This window comes from Grammomys surdaster, unplaced genomic scaffold, assembly GCF_004785775.1.
Source record: "Grammomys surdaster isolate TR1022 unplaced genomic scaffold, NIH_TR_1.0 126048, whole genome shotgun sequence".
In the NCBI taxonomy this organism is placed as follows: Eukaryota; Metazoa; Chordata; class Mammalia; order Rodentia; family Muridae; genus Grammomys; species Grammomys surdaster.
Genome location: NW_021620860.1, coordinates 4,304,551 through 4,322,114, shown reverse-complemented (window position 1 = coordinate 4,322,114; position 17,564 = coordinate 4,304,551). Strand labels below are relative to the sequence as shown.

At 47.5% G+C, this 17,564-nt stretch overlaps 2 protein-coding genes across 4 annotated transcripts in view; both read left to right on the top strand.

Moving 5' to 3' along the window:
- Fam117a (family with sequence similarity 117 member A) overlaps positions 1-7,930 on the top strand; it is a 44,473-nt gene extending 36,543 nt beyond the window's left edge. For both annotated transcript variants that reach the window (XM_028755007.1, XM_028755008.1), the window contains exons 4-8: positions 1,323-1,433; positions 1,867-2,001; positions 3,557-3,755; positions 4,875-5,025; positions 6,711-7,930. In XM_028755007.1, the coding sequence (XP_028610840.1) occupies positions 1,323-1,433; positions 1,867-2,001; positions 3,557-3,755; positions 4,875-5,025; positions 6,711-7,011 (897 nt within the window). In that variant the 3' untranslated portion in view covers positions 7,012-7,930. The remainder of the gene's footprint in view (positions 1-1,322; positions 1,434-1,866; positions 2,002-3,556; positions 3,756-4,874; positions 5,026-6,710) is intronic.
- Positions 7,931-10,484: 2,554 nt separating this feature from the next.
- Positions 10,485-17,305, top strand: Slc35b1 (solute carrier family 35 member B1). 2 transcript variants are annotated; one of them, XM_028755039.1, is made up of 9 exons: positions 10,485-10,742; positions 11,441-11,544; positions 12,151-12,256; positions 12,847-12,877; positions 13,403-13,560; positions 14,707-14,833; positions 15,922-16,028; positions 16,171-16,324; positions 17,008-17,305. In XM_028755039.1, the coding sequence occupies exons 3-9, from the start codon at positions 12,209-12,211 to the stop codon at positions 17,058-17,060; spliced, it is 678 nt and encodes a 225-aa protein (XP_028610872.1). In that variant the 5' UTR covers positions 10,485-10,742; positions 11,441-11,544; positions 12,151-12,208; the 3' UTR covers positions 17,061-17,305. The 2 variants fall into 2 exon arrangements, with proteins under 2 accessions (XP_028610872.1, XP_028610871.1); XM_028755038.1 differs by having other exon boundaries at positions 10,491-10,742; positions 12,126-12,256.
- The last annotated feature ends 259 nt before the right edge of the window (positions 17,306-17,564 follow it).

The window sequence follows — 17,564 nt, the reverse complement described above, 5'->3', positions numbered from 1 at the left end:
TGATAATATATTTTTAAACGAGGGAAAGGATTGAATGTCCATAATCCCTGGTCTCAAGGTCTTTGGGATACTTGAGAAAATCATTTGAGAAATGAAAGGTTATTGACCCTCAGAAATGCCACTTTTAGCCAGGTATGGAGGTGAATGCCTATAATTTCAACACTCAGGAGGCTAAGGGAAAAAGACTGTTGTGTTCAAGACAACCTGGGCTACACAGAATGAGACCTAGTCTCAAGATAAGAAAAAAGAAAAAACCAGCCAGTTAGAGCAATGGCTCAGCAGTCAAGATCATTCATTATTCTTGGAAAGGACTAGAGTTGCATTCCCAGCACCTATGTCAGACAGCTCAGAGCCACCTATATGTAACTCCAGCCCTAAGGGACTCGGTGCCTTGGTCTCTATGCTCACCTACACACATTTGCACACACACAGACCCACACACACGCACACAATTAAAAATAAGCCTTTGAAAAAATTTAGTTTTTTTAATATGTATTTTAGATGTATGAATGTTTTGCCTACATGTATGTCTATTACTGTATGCATGATTAGTGCTCACAGAATTCAGAAGAAAGCATCAGATTTCCTGAAATCTGAGTTACAGATGGTTGTAAGCCAATGTGTGGGTGCTGGGAATTGAACTCAGATCCACTACAAGTGCTCTTAATCACTAAGCCGTCTCTCCAGCCTCCTGAAAACAAATCTTAAAAAAAGAAAAGAAAAGGCTACTCATTGCCCCTGCCCCCTTTGAGACATTGCCTTTTCCCCCAAGTACCTTCAAATGACAGGCTGGCCTGCAATTTACAAATTGCCTCTGGCTCCCAAGTGCTGGTATTAAACTGTATGCTGCCATGCCTCCCTCATACACTTAGTGGAAGGGTGTCCCTTACAACCCATAATCATGATGTTGTATGTTTTCTGTTTGGAGTCTGACTCATCCAGGGCAACAGCTTTCAACCTTTCTAATGCTACGACCCTTTGATACAGTTCCTCATGTTGTGGTGACCCCAACCATAAAACTATTTTTGTCACTACTTCATAACTGTAATTTTGCTACTGTTAGGAGTCATACTGTAAATGTCTGATATGTCACCCCCAAGAGGGAGTGACCCACAGGTTGAGAACTGCTGATATAGGAGATGCATAACACTTTAAAAATCCAGACTAGCAGAAGGGTCTCTGGCTGAGCTGAGCCTCTGGCTGTGGTGAATTAGCATGTCTGTGTCCCTTTCAGGAGTCCTCATGGGCGGGGCCTCACCGAGGGGGGGAACAGTGTCCTTTGGCTTTGCCTCACTGCCTTTCCCCTCCATCTCTTCTGCTAGATCACCAAGTTGAAGCAACAGCTGCAGAGGACAAAGCTGAGCCGCGGTGGGAAGGAGAAGGAGCGGAGCTCCCCTGTCCAAGGGGACCATGCTGTACTGGGAGCAGTGAGGGTATGCTGTCCTCCCAACCACCAGCTCGCCCTCTGGCTTCCTTCATGGCAGGCTTCTTTAGTGTATAGGGTTCTGTCCAGCTGTGCAGCACTGAGCCACATGGATGGTCAGGAAAAGTTTTAGTCCAAAGTTGGGCTCCACTGAGTGGCCTTAGTGTCTTTCTCCTCTGCCACAATAAAGGCAGTGACACTAGCAGCATCTTCCTGGTGTCTCAGAGCTCTAGTTCCTGGAGAAATGCCCTCTGAGTGGGCTTGTTGGCAATCCCTAGTTGGTGATATCCTGTTCCTGTTCATCTCTCTTTTTTTTTTTTTCAATTTGGAAAACAGGTGAAGAAAAAAGCTATATGGACATGATCATTCCCTCCAGTCATAGCTGGTAACTGTCTGGGGCCAAGTGGGGACATCATCTGATTGCTTCATTTGCCTCTCCTTAGGCATCCCTTCCCAGCCTCCCGCCAGGATCCCCTGTCCTTCGACTCAGCCCTTGTCTGCACAGAAGCCTAGAAGGGCTCAACCAGGAACTGGAAGAGGTGTTTGTGAAGGAGCAGGGTGAGGAGGAGCTGCTGAGGGTGAGTGATGGCTGCCCCGATGGTCCTGGCCTGCTGTTCCTGCGTGAGGGTGACAGCAGTGCCACTCTTCAAGAACTCTTGGGCTGTAGGTCTGGAAACAACAACATGTAAACATCACCTTCAGTACACAGCTGGAGTTCATTTAAGCACAGGAGCAGCAGGGGAGGTGGGTGTCACTAGGGAAGGCCTGTGGTAGGGACAGGCATGTTAATTCTTTGTCTTTGCTGTGACAAATACCCAACAAAAGCAACTCAAGGAAGGAAGCACATTCTGGCTTGGAGTTCCAGGGTGAGATCTGTCATGGTGGGCAGTCATGGTGATGAGGGTGAGGCCATGGGACGCATGGCATCTGTGGTCATGAAGCAGAAAGCAATGAGTGCTTGGGCTCAGTTGGGTTTTTACTTTTTATTCAGTCTGGGACCCCTGCCTGGGAATGGTGCCATGTCAATTTATGGTGGCACTTCCTACTTCAGTTAGCCCAATTCAGTGAATACTTCACAAGCATGCTCAGAGATTGTTTCTGCTGGAATTTTAATGTCCATAAAGTTAGATTAACCATCACAGATGAGTACAGAGAGGGCCCCTGCTACAAGGAAACCGTCAGCTGACTGCCACCCTTACCCACATGTGCCTCAGCTCATGCTACCTTACTTTCAGTCACTACTTCCCTCCCTCTCTGTCTACTACTGACGGGCACCCATCACCCTTCATGCGCAGTTGCCCTATGCAGCCTTCCTCCTACCCTACTCCCAGGCAGAATTACCAGCTGCCTCCTTTGCCATCTGGGGTCCATTTTTAGATAGATACAGTTCAGTTAGGGAGCAGCAGTTGAGCTGTATGAACATAATTCTGGTGGGCACAGCCTTGGTTTGTTATTTACCTACCGCCTAGCTTTTGTTTGTTTTTATTTGTCTGTTTATTTTGAGACAGGGTCTCACTATGTAGCGCTGGCTGTCCTGGAACTCCATATGTAGACCAGTCTGATCTTGGCAGAAAGGTCTATGTGAGTTCAAGAACACAGAGATGAACTCACAGAGATCTATCTGGGTGCTGGGATTAAAGGCATGTGCTACTACACCCAGCTTTTGGCTGATTTTAAAAGAATATGTGTTCAATTCCTTATGCCCCTGAGCACATGCACACAACTAGTTCACTGTGGGTCCAAATACCATCAAATGTTTAAAAAGGAGGGTACAAGGTATTTAATGTATGATGACCATCTGCACGCTTGTCCTGCAAGTGACATATAGCATGTGCGGTGTTCTGGTACCTTGTCCCTATTATGTCACCATGTATATCAATCGCCTTTGTGTCCAAGAGCCTCGTACGCAGAGGGGCACTGATCACATCACACAAATGTACATGGGATTAACAAGTCTCGAGGAGAAAGAGTTTCTCCTAGACTGCAGGTAGGTCAGGGAATAAATGACTTGAGGAAGTGACATTCTTCTATCCTCGAGGCTAAGAGAAAAGGTGCAAGGAGTCCCCTGAGGGTCACTGCAATGTCACAGGCCTGGGAAGGCCCTGGATTGAGTCTCTTCTCCTTCCTCATTAGATACTTGAGGTCCCTGATGGGCACCGTGCCCCAGCTCCTCCACAGAATAGCAGTTGTGACCATCCCCTCCTCCTGGAGCCAGGCAACCTGACCAGCTCTCCCTCCATGCCACTGGCATCCCCCCAGCCTCCTGGCCAGGCCAGCCGTGAGGAGCACCAGAGTGCCACCGAGGAGCTGGCATCCATCCACAGTAACAAAGGTAAGTCATGGAGCCAGAGCAGTAGAGCTGGCTCTGGGCTACAGCAGGGCCTCCACTGACCTTTGCTGTAAAGCATTCCAGGCCTAGCATTATGAACCAGCCAGCATCTGTGTGAGTTGTCATTCTGCACACCATACCTGTGATAATAACGGTCCTTACAGCACTCTGACTCCAAGTTTATATTATAAAGTCTCTTACCCAAAAGAGCAGCCTTTCCCATCCCTGTTATTTGGCTGAGGTTCAGGCTGCTAAGGTAGAAAGCTTTGACTCATATCCAGCAAGAGCTTCAAGGCAGTTACAAATTAGATAAGAGAATGTAGTCTCTTATTCAGAGCCCTGCATGTTTGACCCAGACTGGTTCCACAAATTTCTGATTCTAAATCCATAGTTTCTCCCATGCAGACTTTGGCTTTCCACTTAGAATAAGGCAGGAATCCCAACACCCTATGTTAGAAAGCATTGTTGCCCACACCACCTGACTCATTCACAGTAACCTTATAAGCTAGGCTACTCAAGGGCGTGGTCTAACAATATACACAGGAAATAAACAGAGCACAAATGAGAAGGAATAATTGTTAAAAGAAATACAGATGAAGTCAATATTTAGAGCCTAGGCAAAGTGCAGTCACAGGATGAAAAGTGAGAAAAATGTTATCCTCTGAGTGGGGCAGAGTCAAGGTAAGGTTACTTCTTGGAGTTAACGCAGGAGTCCTCTGGAAGAAGGGGCTAGCTTTCCAAAATACAGATGGATGAGGCTATGGTGCTCCTCGGGCAGGTCATTGACCCCGGGAGAAGGCAGAGGACAGCAGGAATTCCCTTTATGTCAGAGATCCAGGCATTCTCTTGGCTCCTGGGAATATAGGATTGAAAGAAATCTTCTCCATCAATTCAACAAGTTTTGTCCCCTTTGGTGGTGCTGTTAGGAGTAGGACCCATGACCTCATACTGCTTACTTAACAAGTGCTCTACAGCTAAGCTACAACCCCTGTCTCCAATGGTATAGCATGAAACACACAAGCCCAAATAGCAGATGCCTGGCCCCTGTGTACAGAAGGCTTGAGCTGAGGAGAGTAGAGGTTTTCCTTTGTCTCCACTAACTCAGCCCTGCTTTCCCTGTAGCCTCCTCTCCAGGCCGCCCAGCCTTCCTAGAAGATGGCAGTCCATCTCCAGTCCTTGCCTTTGCTGCTTCCCCTCGGCCCAATCACAGCTACGTCTTCAAACGGGAGCCCCCAGAAGGCTGTGAGAGAGTGCGTGTGTTTGAGGAGGCCACGTGAGTACATCCCATGGATGAGGTATGAGAGGGAGGGACAATACAGAAGGGGAGCATGTTGTCCCACCTGACAGGTCCTTCTTCAGTCTCCAGTGTCTAGAGGTTGTCAACATCAGACTATCGGTCTCACAGATTTTCCATGATCAAACTTGTTGACATTACCTACTCTGAGCACTTAAATCTTTGCTTATCATTATCTCCATAGAAACCTGCTTTCTGCCCACATGCCAGCCACAGGCACAGCGGGAGCTGGAAGGGAAAGAGATCTGAAACCTAAGCCTTTTGTTCCTTCTATTTTTTTTTTAACCATCCCTGGGGAAAGTGTGAGGACTTGCTAGACCATAATCAGAAAGTAAGAGGGGGACGGGGGAAAGGGGAGTGCAGAGACAGACAGAAACAGAGAGATAGACAGACAATGAATATGAATGAGTGAGAGAGAATGAACATATCAGTATTTCTTTACTCCCTGGCTGTTCAGTTCCAGTGTTGTAAACTTCCAGAGAGAAATTTCTAATTTGTGGAAGAAAGAACTTTGGAATATTCTCAAATCTTATTGGATGGTTCAGAAGCCAGGCACTGATCTCTTTACCGTCTGTGTGGTTTTGCTGTGGCCTTTCCAGAGGCTACCCCAGTCCCTTTTGCAGGCCTGGGAGAGCTTGCTCTATTTTTCTCCTGTAGCTTTATATTCGTTTAGGTAGATTCACACTGGAAGTTGTGGTTTCGATAGCAGCCAGGAAGTTTAGTCATGGTGTGGAAGTAAAGATTTGGCTAGGTCTGGGTTTTGGGGATTGAGGGCACCATTTGTATCTCAACTGAGGGAGAGGACAACCCATGGGGGTAGGCGTTCTGGAAAAAAAAAAAACCCACTGTCAGCAGGTCTTCATTACTGTTCCCACTGCTGCCTGGTGTTCTTCTGGCTCCTGGTCCTCTGAGGCACTGTAGAGGAAAGAGGCTCTGTACTGCAGCTGATGCAGGCTGGACTCCTCTAGCTTCCCCCCCCCCCCGGCCCACAGAGGCAGGGGGAAGTGAGGCTGTGACTGGTCCTCATTCTGTCACAGACTCATGAAGCTAGAATAGCCTCTCGGTCATCTCTGCTAGCTTCCCACTCTGCTTTAGACCTTTAAAGAAGGTGGTGTTGATCAGTTATTTCCTAAGAACTCCTGGGCTTTGTTCATGTCAGCAACTTTCCTACTGGGAAGCTCCTTATGTGAACATATTTCTATATTGGGGAGTAGAACCCAGTAGAACACTTGTACATTCACCCCTTGCCCAAGAGACATTTTCAGTTGTCATAGTGAGGGAGAAGGGGCATGATCCTGCTGCTAGCTAGTTGGTACAGTCCAGGGATGCTGTTAAATGTCCTGTGACTTGTAGGGAAGTGCTTTCTACCATGATCCCCACAAAACAGAGTCATTCAACCTTAGATGTCAATATGGCTAAGGCTGAGAACCTGCTTCAGGCAAAACCTACCACAGCAGCAATGAGACCTGAGGGGCCTCAAAAGTGGCAGAGCTTTCCAGGTTTTGACCAGGTTACTGTCCTATCTGAGCAGTGACCCAGCTCCCAGGCACCCTGCTGAGGCAGTTGCCCTTCTGGCTCCCCAGATGCCCTGCTGAGGCATCCGCCCTTGTTTCACTGGCAATTTTTCTTGTACTTACGTGTCTGTGTCTCTCCCCATCCCTCAGGTCCCCAGGTCCTGACTTGGCCTTCTTGACTTCCTGTCCTGACAAGAACAAAGTTCATTTCAACCCAACTGGCTCTGCCTTCTGCCCTGTCAGCTTGATCAAGCCCCTCTTCCCCAGTATGGGCTTCATCTTCCGCAACTGCCCCTCCAGCCCTGGCTCTCCTCTTCCCCCTGCAAGCCCCAGGGCACCACCTCGGAAGGATCCAGAAGCTTCCAAGGCCTCCTCACTGCCATCTGAGCCATGGCAGCGCTCCCCACCATCAGAAGAGCCTGTGCTCTTCCAGAGCTCCTTGGTAGTCTGAGTCCCCCAGACCCTACCACACTTCACCACGGAGACTAGTGCCTTGGCGGCAAGCTCTTCATTAGCTTCCCAAGCTGGGGGATGGAGGAGCCCTTCCCTCTTGGCCTTTGAGCACTTTCATTTATTGTGTCAAAGCCCCAGGTCCTTTGGTGGACATCAGCCCCTCCAAAAGGGAGGAGTCTTAGCTCCTCCACTAGCAGCTAGGCAGCTCACAACTTACACTTGTGTACCTGCAGCTTCCGTCACCCACTAGAAGGTCTTGAATCTTCTGGTCTAGGATGTGAGTTCAAATGACTTGTAAGAGGCTCTTGTCATGGAACAAGTTGGCTGTGACTGAGAGAGGGGAAATGCCACAGGCTTCCTGACAGCTCCACTTCTAGAGACACAGAAAGGCAGACCAGATGCCTCCCTCCTAGAGGAGCTGACCAGAGTGGTTCTCAGGGCCAGAACACTTGACCAGTCAGCTGTTGGCAGGGGACCATGAGATTTCCCAAGTGGCATTGTCATCTCAATTTTACCCTGACTAAAGATTGTCTTAAGCAGCATCCCAGCCCAAAATGAATAGTGGGAAGAGGGGTCTGGCATTCCTCCAGGGGCATGTAGTGGCCTCATACCCTCCACCTGCCCCAGGGGGCATATAGCAGCTCTATACCCTCTACCCATTCCAGGGTTGGGTTGAATTAGAAAAATGCCTATTTTTCTTGTATCGATGTAGAAACTCTATTTTCTCCCAAAGACACTATTTTTGCAGCTATTTGAAGTTTGTATATTTTCTGTACTGCAGAGCTTACACGAAATTGAAGAATGTTAATGTTCAAGGTTTCTTATCTTGTGTTTAGAGGTTATTGTGGTTTTTTGTTTGTTTGTTTGTTTTTTGCAGATCTTGATTTTAATAGACCAAATAAATAAGTATTCCAGGAGTTTGAGTTTTCTGAATACCTGGGATGGGAGGAGTGAGGTAGAATGGAAGGTATTGTATCCATCACTTTAGCCTGTCTTCAAGAGAAGGAACCTCCGTTTAACATACAACGGTCTAGTTGCTATATGGATGGGGCCTTGCTAGAGACTCTTCACAAAGACACACTAACAGTAGACTCATGAAGTCTTGTTTGGAATGGAGAACATGATGTGTCCTGCAAGTGGACATGGAAGTCACTAGGGAAGGGGCCCATCTTAATAAGGATGCCCACAGGCTCCTGAGGGACAGTGGACTTGAGAGAGAACATGAATACAACTGAAGGAGACAGTCTGGCGTTGCAGGTACTCCTTGTACTTGCAGGGAGGAGAGACCAGGGAATGACTTGCAGCTGGGACAGCATTAAGGCTGTAGCTACCATGCCTATCTATGTTTCAGTGAGTACCCATGGCAAGAGTGTGCCGTCCTGGAGGGGATACAGAAACCATCCTTGTCCTTTCATAGCTTCTCAGATGTAAGAGCTCTGTGGGAATCGCCATCCAACATTCTGTTAGTGCATTAGTGCATGGAATTTATGAAGCATTTCAGCAAAAGACATTTCCATTCTATTGGGTGGAAAGTTTACCCTAAGGGTACAATCATATCTGTCTCAGAACCTCCCCCTCACCCCAGCTATCCCAAGTACTATCCATTGGTTTGGTAATCACCAGCAAACCAAATTTAAGGATTTAAGAGAATGTCATTGAAAATATGACAACTGTTGGGTGAGAGAAGAACCACTCTGTGAGTGAAGGAATGTCCAAAAGATTAAACAGCTTTGTCCAAAAGACTGTACCAAGTCAGGGAGTAAGGATTGGCACCCTGATGGCTCCACAGCTGGTGCTTTCTAACCAACGAGCTCCCCTGCTGGTTGTCACCATTGATCTCAGCAGGAAAACTCAGCCAGGTGGTGGTGGCAACAACACACACCTTTAATTCCAGCACTTAGGAGACAGAGGCAGGTGAATCTCTGCTCTAGAGTTCCAGGACAGCCGTGAAACCCTGTCTTGGAAAAAATAAAAATAAAAACCACACGGGAAACTCAACCCATGTGAAGTGAACTGTTTCAGGTCCCAGTTGGTAAATAAAAGGCAGAAATGGAATCCAGACTCACTCAGTTACTGTTTAGGTCCCTGGAAGTGTCTGCTGATTGAGTAGAGTAAATCAAAGGGTAAGAGAGTTTAAAAAGGAGACACTAGACAAGGGACAGACCCTATTTTCTCTTAGTCCTCCTAGCCCTGAAAGATGTCTGGCTTGTCCCCAAAGCATTAGTGAGTCAGGTCCCCAGTGATGGGTGTGGTGCTGCCTGCCTTTCCTTCCTTTGCCTGAGGCCATGCCAGAGGAGCAAGCCTGCTAGAAGAGAAAAGCAACCCCAAGACCCACAACTGCCTAAAAATTGGGACTGTTATTAGGTAGGGGACTTGGTCATCTGATGTTAGTCTTGCTTTTGCAATTCTAGCAAAGCAGGTGGAGACCCAACTGTTGAATCAGGGATAAGTCCATGGATGAGACCAATAATAGGAAGGGGTATGTTGTGGGGGGATACTTCATTGGAGAGTTGGAAGGTCTTGGAGAAAATTTACTTAAGTACTCAGAAGGAAGGTGGAGAGAAAAGGATTGTGAGTTCAACGTTATTCTCCTACATAGCAGATTCAAGGACAGCCTGAGCTACATGAGATCATGTCTTTTTTGTTGTTGTTTTAAAAAGGCATTTCAGTAAACTTGAATTTTTCACCTCGAAGAGGTGAGGAAATACGATTAGAGTTGAGAAAATGTGATGACTAATAATACTTCAAACTTGCACAGCACACTTTACAGTTTATAAAACACTTTGGCAATCCTTAGCTCATTTAATCCTCAGAACATTCAATGAGTGACGGGGTGGTTATTACTAATTACCCCTCGTTTACAGAGTGAGAAAACTGTAGCTCGGAATTTTAGCAATACCTACTGTGCTGCCCCTAAGTGATAAGAGCCTGATCTATCACGGAGCCTGCCTAGTGTCTCCCTGCCATGAAAACTTAGTTGAAGTGCCCAAAGGACCTGGTACGTCTCAGCCAGGTCTTAAAGGCAGGGTAGACAGGGTTGGAGTCGCTGACGCTGGGCAGCGGCTAGAGGGCGCTAAGGCTCTATGAGGCGTTCTTGGCGTTAGGACCCAGCCGATGCCTGACAGCCAACTGCAAAAAAAGACTTTGATTCACTCTCCTGGCCTCACCGCCTCTTTCTCCGCCCATCTGTCTTATTTTCGCTCTTCGTAGCCAATTGATAACATCCACATACTTGTACGTCATCACTATACGACGCATAATCTCCTAGGCCTCCCCGCCGAGCTCCGTGTTGTAGGTGTCCTTGGCGTTGCCTGATCGGAAAATCTAAATGATGAGACAATAACCTCATATGGCTGGCTTTCCTGGACACCAGGAATGGAGCCAAGGTCTTAAAGCCTGCTTTCTTTCCTAAAACGATCCTGTCTGGGCGAGAGGCATTTCCCTCTCGGAAGCTCTGAGCGGGCATATCTGGAGGTGGCTGCTCCGGCCTACGAGCCGGCAGTCGCACGCAGCTCCTATGAGGTCCCTGCCGCCGGCCGGCGATGTCCGCCTGGAGCTTTCGCCTTCGCCGCCGGTACCGCTACCTGCTCTGAACGGATCTTCGGCCGACTCGTCCGTGCGTCTCATGGCCGCTAGCAGATCCCTGGTGCCTGATCGGCTGCGCCTGCCGCTCTGCTTCTTGGGCGTCTTTGTCTGCTATTTCTACTATGGGATCCTACAGGAGAAGATGTGAGCAGACCTTTGAGGGGGCAGGACTGCTAACAGCCCCCAGCCAGGACAGGGATCCAGTCTCCACCGTCCATTTTACAGTCTAGTCCTCAGGCTTCCTGTGTCTGGTACAGGTTTTTCTCTTCTCCGGCTCGGCCCTCTGACTTTTTTTTTTTTTTGCACCCTGCTATTATGCATTGCTAGCTGAGCATCCTTGTAATTCTAAAATTCCAGGGCCAGCCTCACGAGTTTTGGGACGCGATTCTTTTTTCTTCCTTTAGATATTTTTACTTTTGTTGATTCCAAGAGCGTTCCGTGACCTGAACCAGATCTTTTTTTTTTTTCCTTAAAAAAAAATAAAAATAAAAAGCTCTGAGGTGTTTGCAGACCGGTAATCATGTGCTCTCGGTCTTGCTTTTCTTGCTTTATTTTTCTACTGGGGATACTTTTGTTCCGCTGTCTGACTTTGCTTGTTGCCCCTACCTGTGTCCTTTACGGATATTCTTCCTTAGGCTGTGGTATCAGTAGGCTGGCATCTAGTTTTTAGGCTTAAATCAAATCGGTCCCTGTGGGTAAATAAGTTCAGTAACCCTTACTAACTCTAACTACAACCACAAAAGCATGATACTTCCAAAGCTTTCAGTGGCACTGAACATACTTGATGATACCGAGTGACACAAACTAATTTCTCCCCTCGTCTTTTATGTGTTTCATCTTAGAACAAGAGGAAAGTATGGAGAAGGACCCAAACAGGAGACATTCACCTTTGCCTTAACTTTGGTTTTCATCCAGTGTGTGATCAATGCTATGTTTGCCAAGATCTGTGAGTACCTCATAGTAATTTGTTGGGTGCTCTCTCCTTTCTCCCATATTCTGGGCATAGATGTGGATTCATCTTTAAAAATCAAAGTTTTCCCCACCTCCATACCCTTGAGTATTTAAACAGCTTCTCTGCAGTCTGTAAAACCAATGGCTGTGAAATGAGATTAAAATATTAGGTCTTTAAATTATACCAACTTTTGAGTTAGAAATGACTGGGCCTTCAGTATTCTAAATCCCCATTGAAAATACTTAGAACATTTTCCCCTTTATCCCTTTGACTTTGCTTTGTGTGTCAGCTTCAAACATGTCTTTGTTCCTATCAGCAGAGTTAAGCCATTCTTTCTTGAACTCAATGACTCCCTACCTCCACTCTGCATGTGGTTATGTTAGGCTTAAGGGGAACTGGGGAGATGAATAATTTTCAGAGATTTCCCAGCTTAAGAGGATAGAAACATCGGTCTTTCTTGACAGGCCAGTTCCCTTCCTATGGCTTCGACTTTTTGCTTAGTGGTCCATCCTTGCCCCACCCGGTTTCTCTTGTATGTTTTGTTTGTTTTTGTTTTATTTTTTGTCTTCTCCCAGTGATCCAGTTTTTTGACACTGCCAGGGTGGATCGCACTAGGACCTGGCTCTATGCTGCCTGCTCTGTCTCCTATGTGGGTGCCATGGTTTCCAGCAACTCAGCACTGCAGTTTGTCAACTATCCAACTCAGGTGAAACCTCAGGGTGAGATGAGAGTTGGCTCAGAAGTTGTGTGGACAGGACTAAGGGGATCTTCCCTCATCTTCCCCTCAGGTCTGTGACGTAAATAAAAGGAAACAATCCTAGAAGGCTAGGGATCTAGCTCACATGGTAGCTTAGCGTGCGTGAAGACCTGGGTTCCATCCCCAGCACTGCATGAGTCAGGCATGGTGTCACACGCCTGCAGTCCTTGCACCCGGGAGATAGAAGCTGGAGGATCAGAATCAGAGGCTCAAGATCATGTTCAGTAGTAGTGTATCAGGTTCAAAGTCACCCTGGGCTACTTGAAACTATGTTCAAAACAAAGCTTGAAACTATGTTCAAAATAAAAAAATAAAAAAAGGAAGGAAGGAAGAAACATTCAAAGCAGTGTATGCTTGAGAAAGTGTAGAGTTTAGCACGTAGAATTGGGGTACAGGTTTGGGTTTGGCCAGGAGAGGACTGCCTCCTGAGGCCAAACTGTTGGGTTCGGGTCCAATGCTAGCACCTCTTAATATAGCACCTGACATACTTCCTGGCACACTACAGACGCTCAGAAGTTATTTGCTCACTTTTATTTCAGGTCCTTGGTAAATCCTGCAAGCCAATTCCAGGTAAGCAGAGACTCTGAATTCCGGCTTCCTCTCTCTCCGAGTGGCTCTGGGCATCGTCATCCCATCATAGGTCTCTCTAGTGTCCTTCCTGTTATCGCCGTTGCCTCCTGTGGTGTGCAAAGGCCAAGTGGGAGCCAGAGGCTGACTGTGCCCACTTTGTGTCCTCAGTTACTGTAGTGTCCCCGTGTTTACATTGTCACCACACACCTGGGATCCCATTGGGGCAAGTGGCCTCTTTTCAGTGTCTGGTCTTCCCTTCCTTGTTCTCTACCCTTGCCCAGGTCCCTCCTGGGCCTTTGACTTTTGTCCTCTCCTTTCCCCACCTGTGCACTACTCAAGCCCTGTTGCTCAATCATCTTTATCTGGGTGCCGGCCTGACGCCCCTCCCACCTCACCCTCTGTAGGGCTTCTTTTTCAGACATTTCTCCCTCAGTCTTGACATGACTCTCAGGAGGAGGGTGTTGGGATCACTGACACCAGTGGGACTTGAATTTCACTGTCTTTTGTTTGTTTGTTTTTCTGTAGTTATGCTCCTCGGAGTGACCCTCTTGAAGAAGAAGTACCCACTGGCCAAGTACCTGTGTGTATTGCTAATTGTGGCTGGCGTGGCTCTTTTCATGTATAAGCCCAAGAAAGTGGTTGGGATAGAGGAGCACACTGTCGGCTTTGGCGAGCTCCTTCTGGTATGCAGCCCTATTGTGAAGGCAGCCTTTTCTAGCAGATTCCACCAAGGACAGCCCCAACAAGGCAGGCAGAAAGCCAAGGGAGGGTGTGTTGTCCCCTGACTCCTGTTGCTGATCTTTGCTGCAAGGTCCCTGGCTCTGCTATGGCCACAACAAGAAGCCTGAAATACTTAGCCATAGCTAAGGAAGCTTTTCCTGTAGAAGAGCACTCTGAAGTCTGCCTAGATCCTCGTGTGAGCTCAGAGACACCCAAGAGCTGAGGAGGAAAGAATGGAGTGTGCATCCCTGGGTTTCCAGGCAACACAGAAGCCAGACTTGAATGAATGAGAGTTATGGTTTAGTATTAAGCCCTGTCCCAAGTGCTTCACATGGTCATTGATGTGAAGAAAACTGAGAGAAGAAACTGAGGAGAAGCCACTGTCACACACTTAAGTGGCAGTCAGGGTTCCAGGCCAGGCAATCTGATCACAGAACCTAGACTCTGGAGCATAGTTCTCTTCCTCTTCCCACCGCCTCTCCTTTTTTTTTTTTTTTCCCCAAGACAGGGTTTCTCTGTGTAGCCCTGGCTGTCCTGGAACTCACTCTGTAGACCAGGCTGGCCTCGAACTCAGAAATCCACCTGCCTCTGCCTCCCAAATGCTGGGATTAAAGGCATGTGCCACCACTGCCAAGCTGGAACAGAGTTCTTACCAAGCCAGAAAGCCAGCCTGTAGGATGAAGCAGCCCTTGCCCAGCTCCCTGGCTCAGTCCCTATGCACCAGCTTGTAGGCTTTGATATTGAGAACCAGTGGGCTTCCTGCTCTACTCTGATTACAGCCCCATTATGATCAGTCTGGTGCCTGCCAGGAAAAAGGCTGACATTAGCTGGGCGGTGGTGGCGCACGTCTTTAATCCCAGCACTTGGGAGGCAGAGGCAGGCGGATTTCTGAGTTCGAGGCCAGCCAGAGCTACACAGAGAAACCCTGTCTCGAAAAACCAAAAAAAAAAAAAAAAAAAAAAAAGGGTGATGATGTGCCCCCCCCCCCCCCCACCATAGGCAGTTATAGTTCTGAGGACTCTGTCTTACGGTAGCAACTTTTTGTGTCCTGGGTTAGGGAGGCACCCTGCTGGCCAGCTCACTGCCGGCTGCTCTTTTTCCTTTCCCAGCTCTTATCTCTGACCCTGGATGGACTGACAGGTGTTTCCCAGGACCATATGCGGGCTCATTACCAAACAGGTTCCAACCACATGATGTTGAACATCAACCTTTGGTCCACGGTCTTGCTGGGTGCTGGTAAGGAGCCATTCTGCTGTTCTGTGCACAGATCACCAGAGGGCAGACTGCTCTCATCCAGTTATCCCCTAGCTTGGCTTCCAGTTGTTAACTTCATGCAGGCCAAGGGCCTGACTTAATTCCAACATGCCCTACTTATGTTCAATGCCTGAGAGACCTTCCTGGAAAGACCAGTGCTGGCAATATCTCTCCTCCCCCTGTTACTAACACTGTAAGGGTAGACATGTTCCAGATGTTGAGAAGATACACAGTGAACCACACAGAGATATCTAGGAACAGTGTCTCTCATGAGGCAAATGAGACATGAGTATAGTGCTTGCCGACTTTTGACTACACTGAGTGGAGTTCACAGATGAAGGTCTTTGCTTTGGAGTCGGTGACTCCTAACTTTCTCAAGTCTGAGAAAGTATTTTTCATGTAGCACACAGGTTAATGGAGAAGACTATTGACAGCTAGAGGTGACCAGTTCCTGGAGCTTCCTTGCACTGCAGGCTTATGTATGGTCACTGTTTCTGCAACATCTAAGGACATCTGCATTCGATCACTTTTTAAATTGCTGGGGTTTTTTGTTTTTAAAGATTTATTTCTTTCATATACACTGTCTTCAGACACACCAGAAGAAGGCATTGGATCCCATCTCATTGGTTATGAGCCACCATGTGGTTGCTGGGACTTGAACTCAGGACCTCTGGAAAAGCAGCCAATTCTCTTAACCACTGATCCATCTCTCTAACCCGCTGGATTTGGTTTTTACTTTTGTTTTCTGAGGCATTTTCTCACTCTAGTTGAGGCTAACCTAGAACTCCCAATCCTTCCAGTCTCAGCATCCCAAACTCTGAGATTATAGACACAAGCCAGACATACCCAACATCAATCACTTTGACAGAAGAAAACCATTAACTTCGAAGTCTTTCTTGGAAAATCAAGTTGGTTTCTGTAACTAGGTAAGAGTTTGAGAAAGATGCATACCAGGCCAGAATAAACTCCACATACGGTTCCTCACCCAGCCACCCTCATGGTATTTAAGCAGGCTGCATCCAGTGTATGGGTGAGAATAAGACATGCTGGTCACTGCTTGATCTTTTTAGGGATCCTGTTTACTGGGGAGCTCTGGGAGTTCTTGAGTTTCGCAGAGAGGTACCCGACCATCACCTATAACATCCTGCTCTTCGGCCTGACTAGTGCCTTGGGTCAGGTGAGTTTGTTGGAGGAGGCAAGTTGGCTTCCCTCCTGGGTCCTTCAGAAAGAATGGCTGGGAGCAGAGGGTATTCTAGTTAGCCCTGGTATCTCTGGTGACCTCAGGGCTGTGCTCAGTCTCACACGTCTTCTCTTCCTAGAGCTTTATCTTCATGACAGTCGTGTACTTTGGTCCCCTGACCTGCTCCATCATCACCACAACACGGAAGTTCTTCACTATCTTGGCTTCCGTGATCCTCTTCGCCAACCCCATCAGCTCCATGCAGTGGGTGGGCACTGTGCTGGTTTTCATGGGTGAGTTCTACCCAGAGCAAGTGCCCACAGGGGCCACAGAGGAAAAGTGGCAGAGACTTACCTTGTTATTTTAGAGAAAATGTTCCTAAAGGAGTAAAGGAAACAGTCTTTGTAATGCAGCCTTCCTCCTGTGCATTCCATCTTAGTGATGTCCTTTAATGACATGGGCTTTCAGGATCACGAGTGGGACAAAGTCTGTTATTTACTCCCCTGCTAACCCGTGATGTTATATAAGAGCTGAAAGAAATAGCTGTCTGTCTGTCTGTCTGTCTGTCTGTCTGTGTTTATAGACAAGCTATAAACAGTTCGGGAATTTTGATTCTGGTATTGGTGTGTGTGTGTGTTAGCAGTGTCTTGGTGACTTTTCATTTGTTGGCATTCTCTTGTCTTTGAGGAAGCTATACACAACTAGTCATCCTAAGTGTGTTGTGCCTAAAGCTGGGCAAAATGATGCCCGCCTTTAATCCCAGTGCTTGGGAAGCAGAGAGACCGACGGGTCTCTACTTACAGAGTGAGTTCCAGGAAAGCTTTATCTATGTAGCGAGACCTTGTCTTGAAACAAATAAAAACAAAAAAGTTTGTGGCATCTAAAGCCTACCTTAGGGATGCTAGGCTGCCTTCTTAGGTCATTGGTGGCTTCATGGCCTCCTGTGAAACTTAAGCTGCTTTTCTCCTTTCCATAGGTCTCGGTCTTGATGCCAAGTTTGGGAAAGGAACAAAGAAGACCTCCCACTAGGAAGAGAGAGGCTTCCTCCACTCCAGAAACACTTAAATTATTATCTCCAACCGTGACATCTTGGAAAAATGGACTCAGTCACGATAAGGGACTGGGTTCTAATCTTTTTATACAAAAAAAAAAAAAAAAAGAAAATCAAAGGATGCAAGATGGAATATTCTAAACAAAGCGCTTAGGGTTTAACAAGACATGTTGCTAATTTCTGGTTTTGCACAGACCAGCACAAATAAAGAGAAGGAAGGCGAGCTGGAAGTGTGAGACCCTGCTGCTGCTTGCTGGGCTGGGCTGGGCGAGACTGGGTGGTGAGGCTCCCCCATGAAGTGCACAGAAGTGTATGTGAGCAGGGGGAGCTCTGGGAGTTGGCAGGATTGAGCCAGCAGCCTCTGTTCCCACTGGCGAGCTCTAAATATGCTGAGACAGGTGGCTGGCCCTGAGAGCCAGAGGATGTAAAATCACTTCAAAGCACGGTGGCGGCAAAGCACGGCGTCAAGTGAGTTGCCAAAA

What these genes read in the sequence shown, in the direction of transcription:
- Slc35b1 (XM_028755038.1), top strand. Translation starts at nt 10,531, where the DNA reads ATGAGGTCCCTGCCGCCGGCCGGCGATGTCCGCCTGGAGCTTTCGCCT. An exon ending in TGCTATGTTTGCCAAGATCT is followed by an intron (nt 11,545 to 12,125) that starts GTGAGTACCTCA and finishes GTCTTCTCCCAG; the next exon opens with TGATCCAGTTTTTTGACACT. An exon ending in ATCCTGCAAGCCAATTCCAG is followed by an intron (nt 12,878 to 13,402) that starts GTAAGCAGAGAC and finishes GTTTTTCTGTAG; the next exon opens with TTATGCTCCTCGGAGTGACC.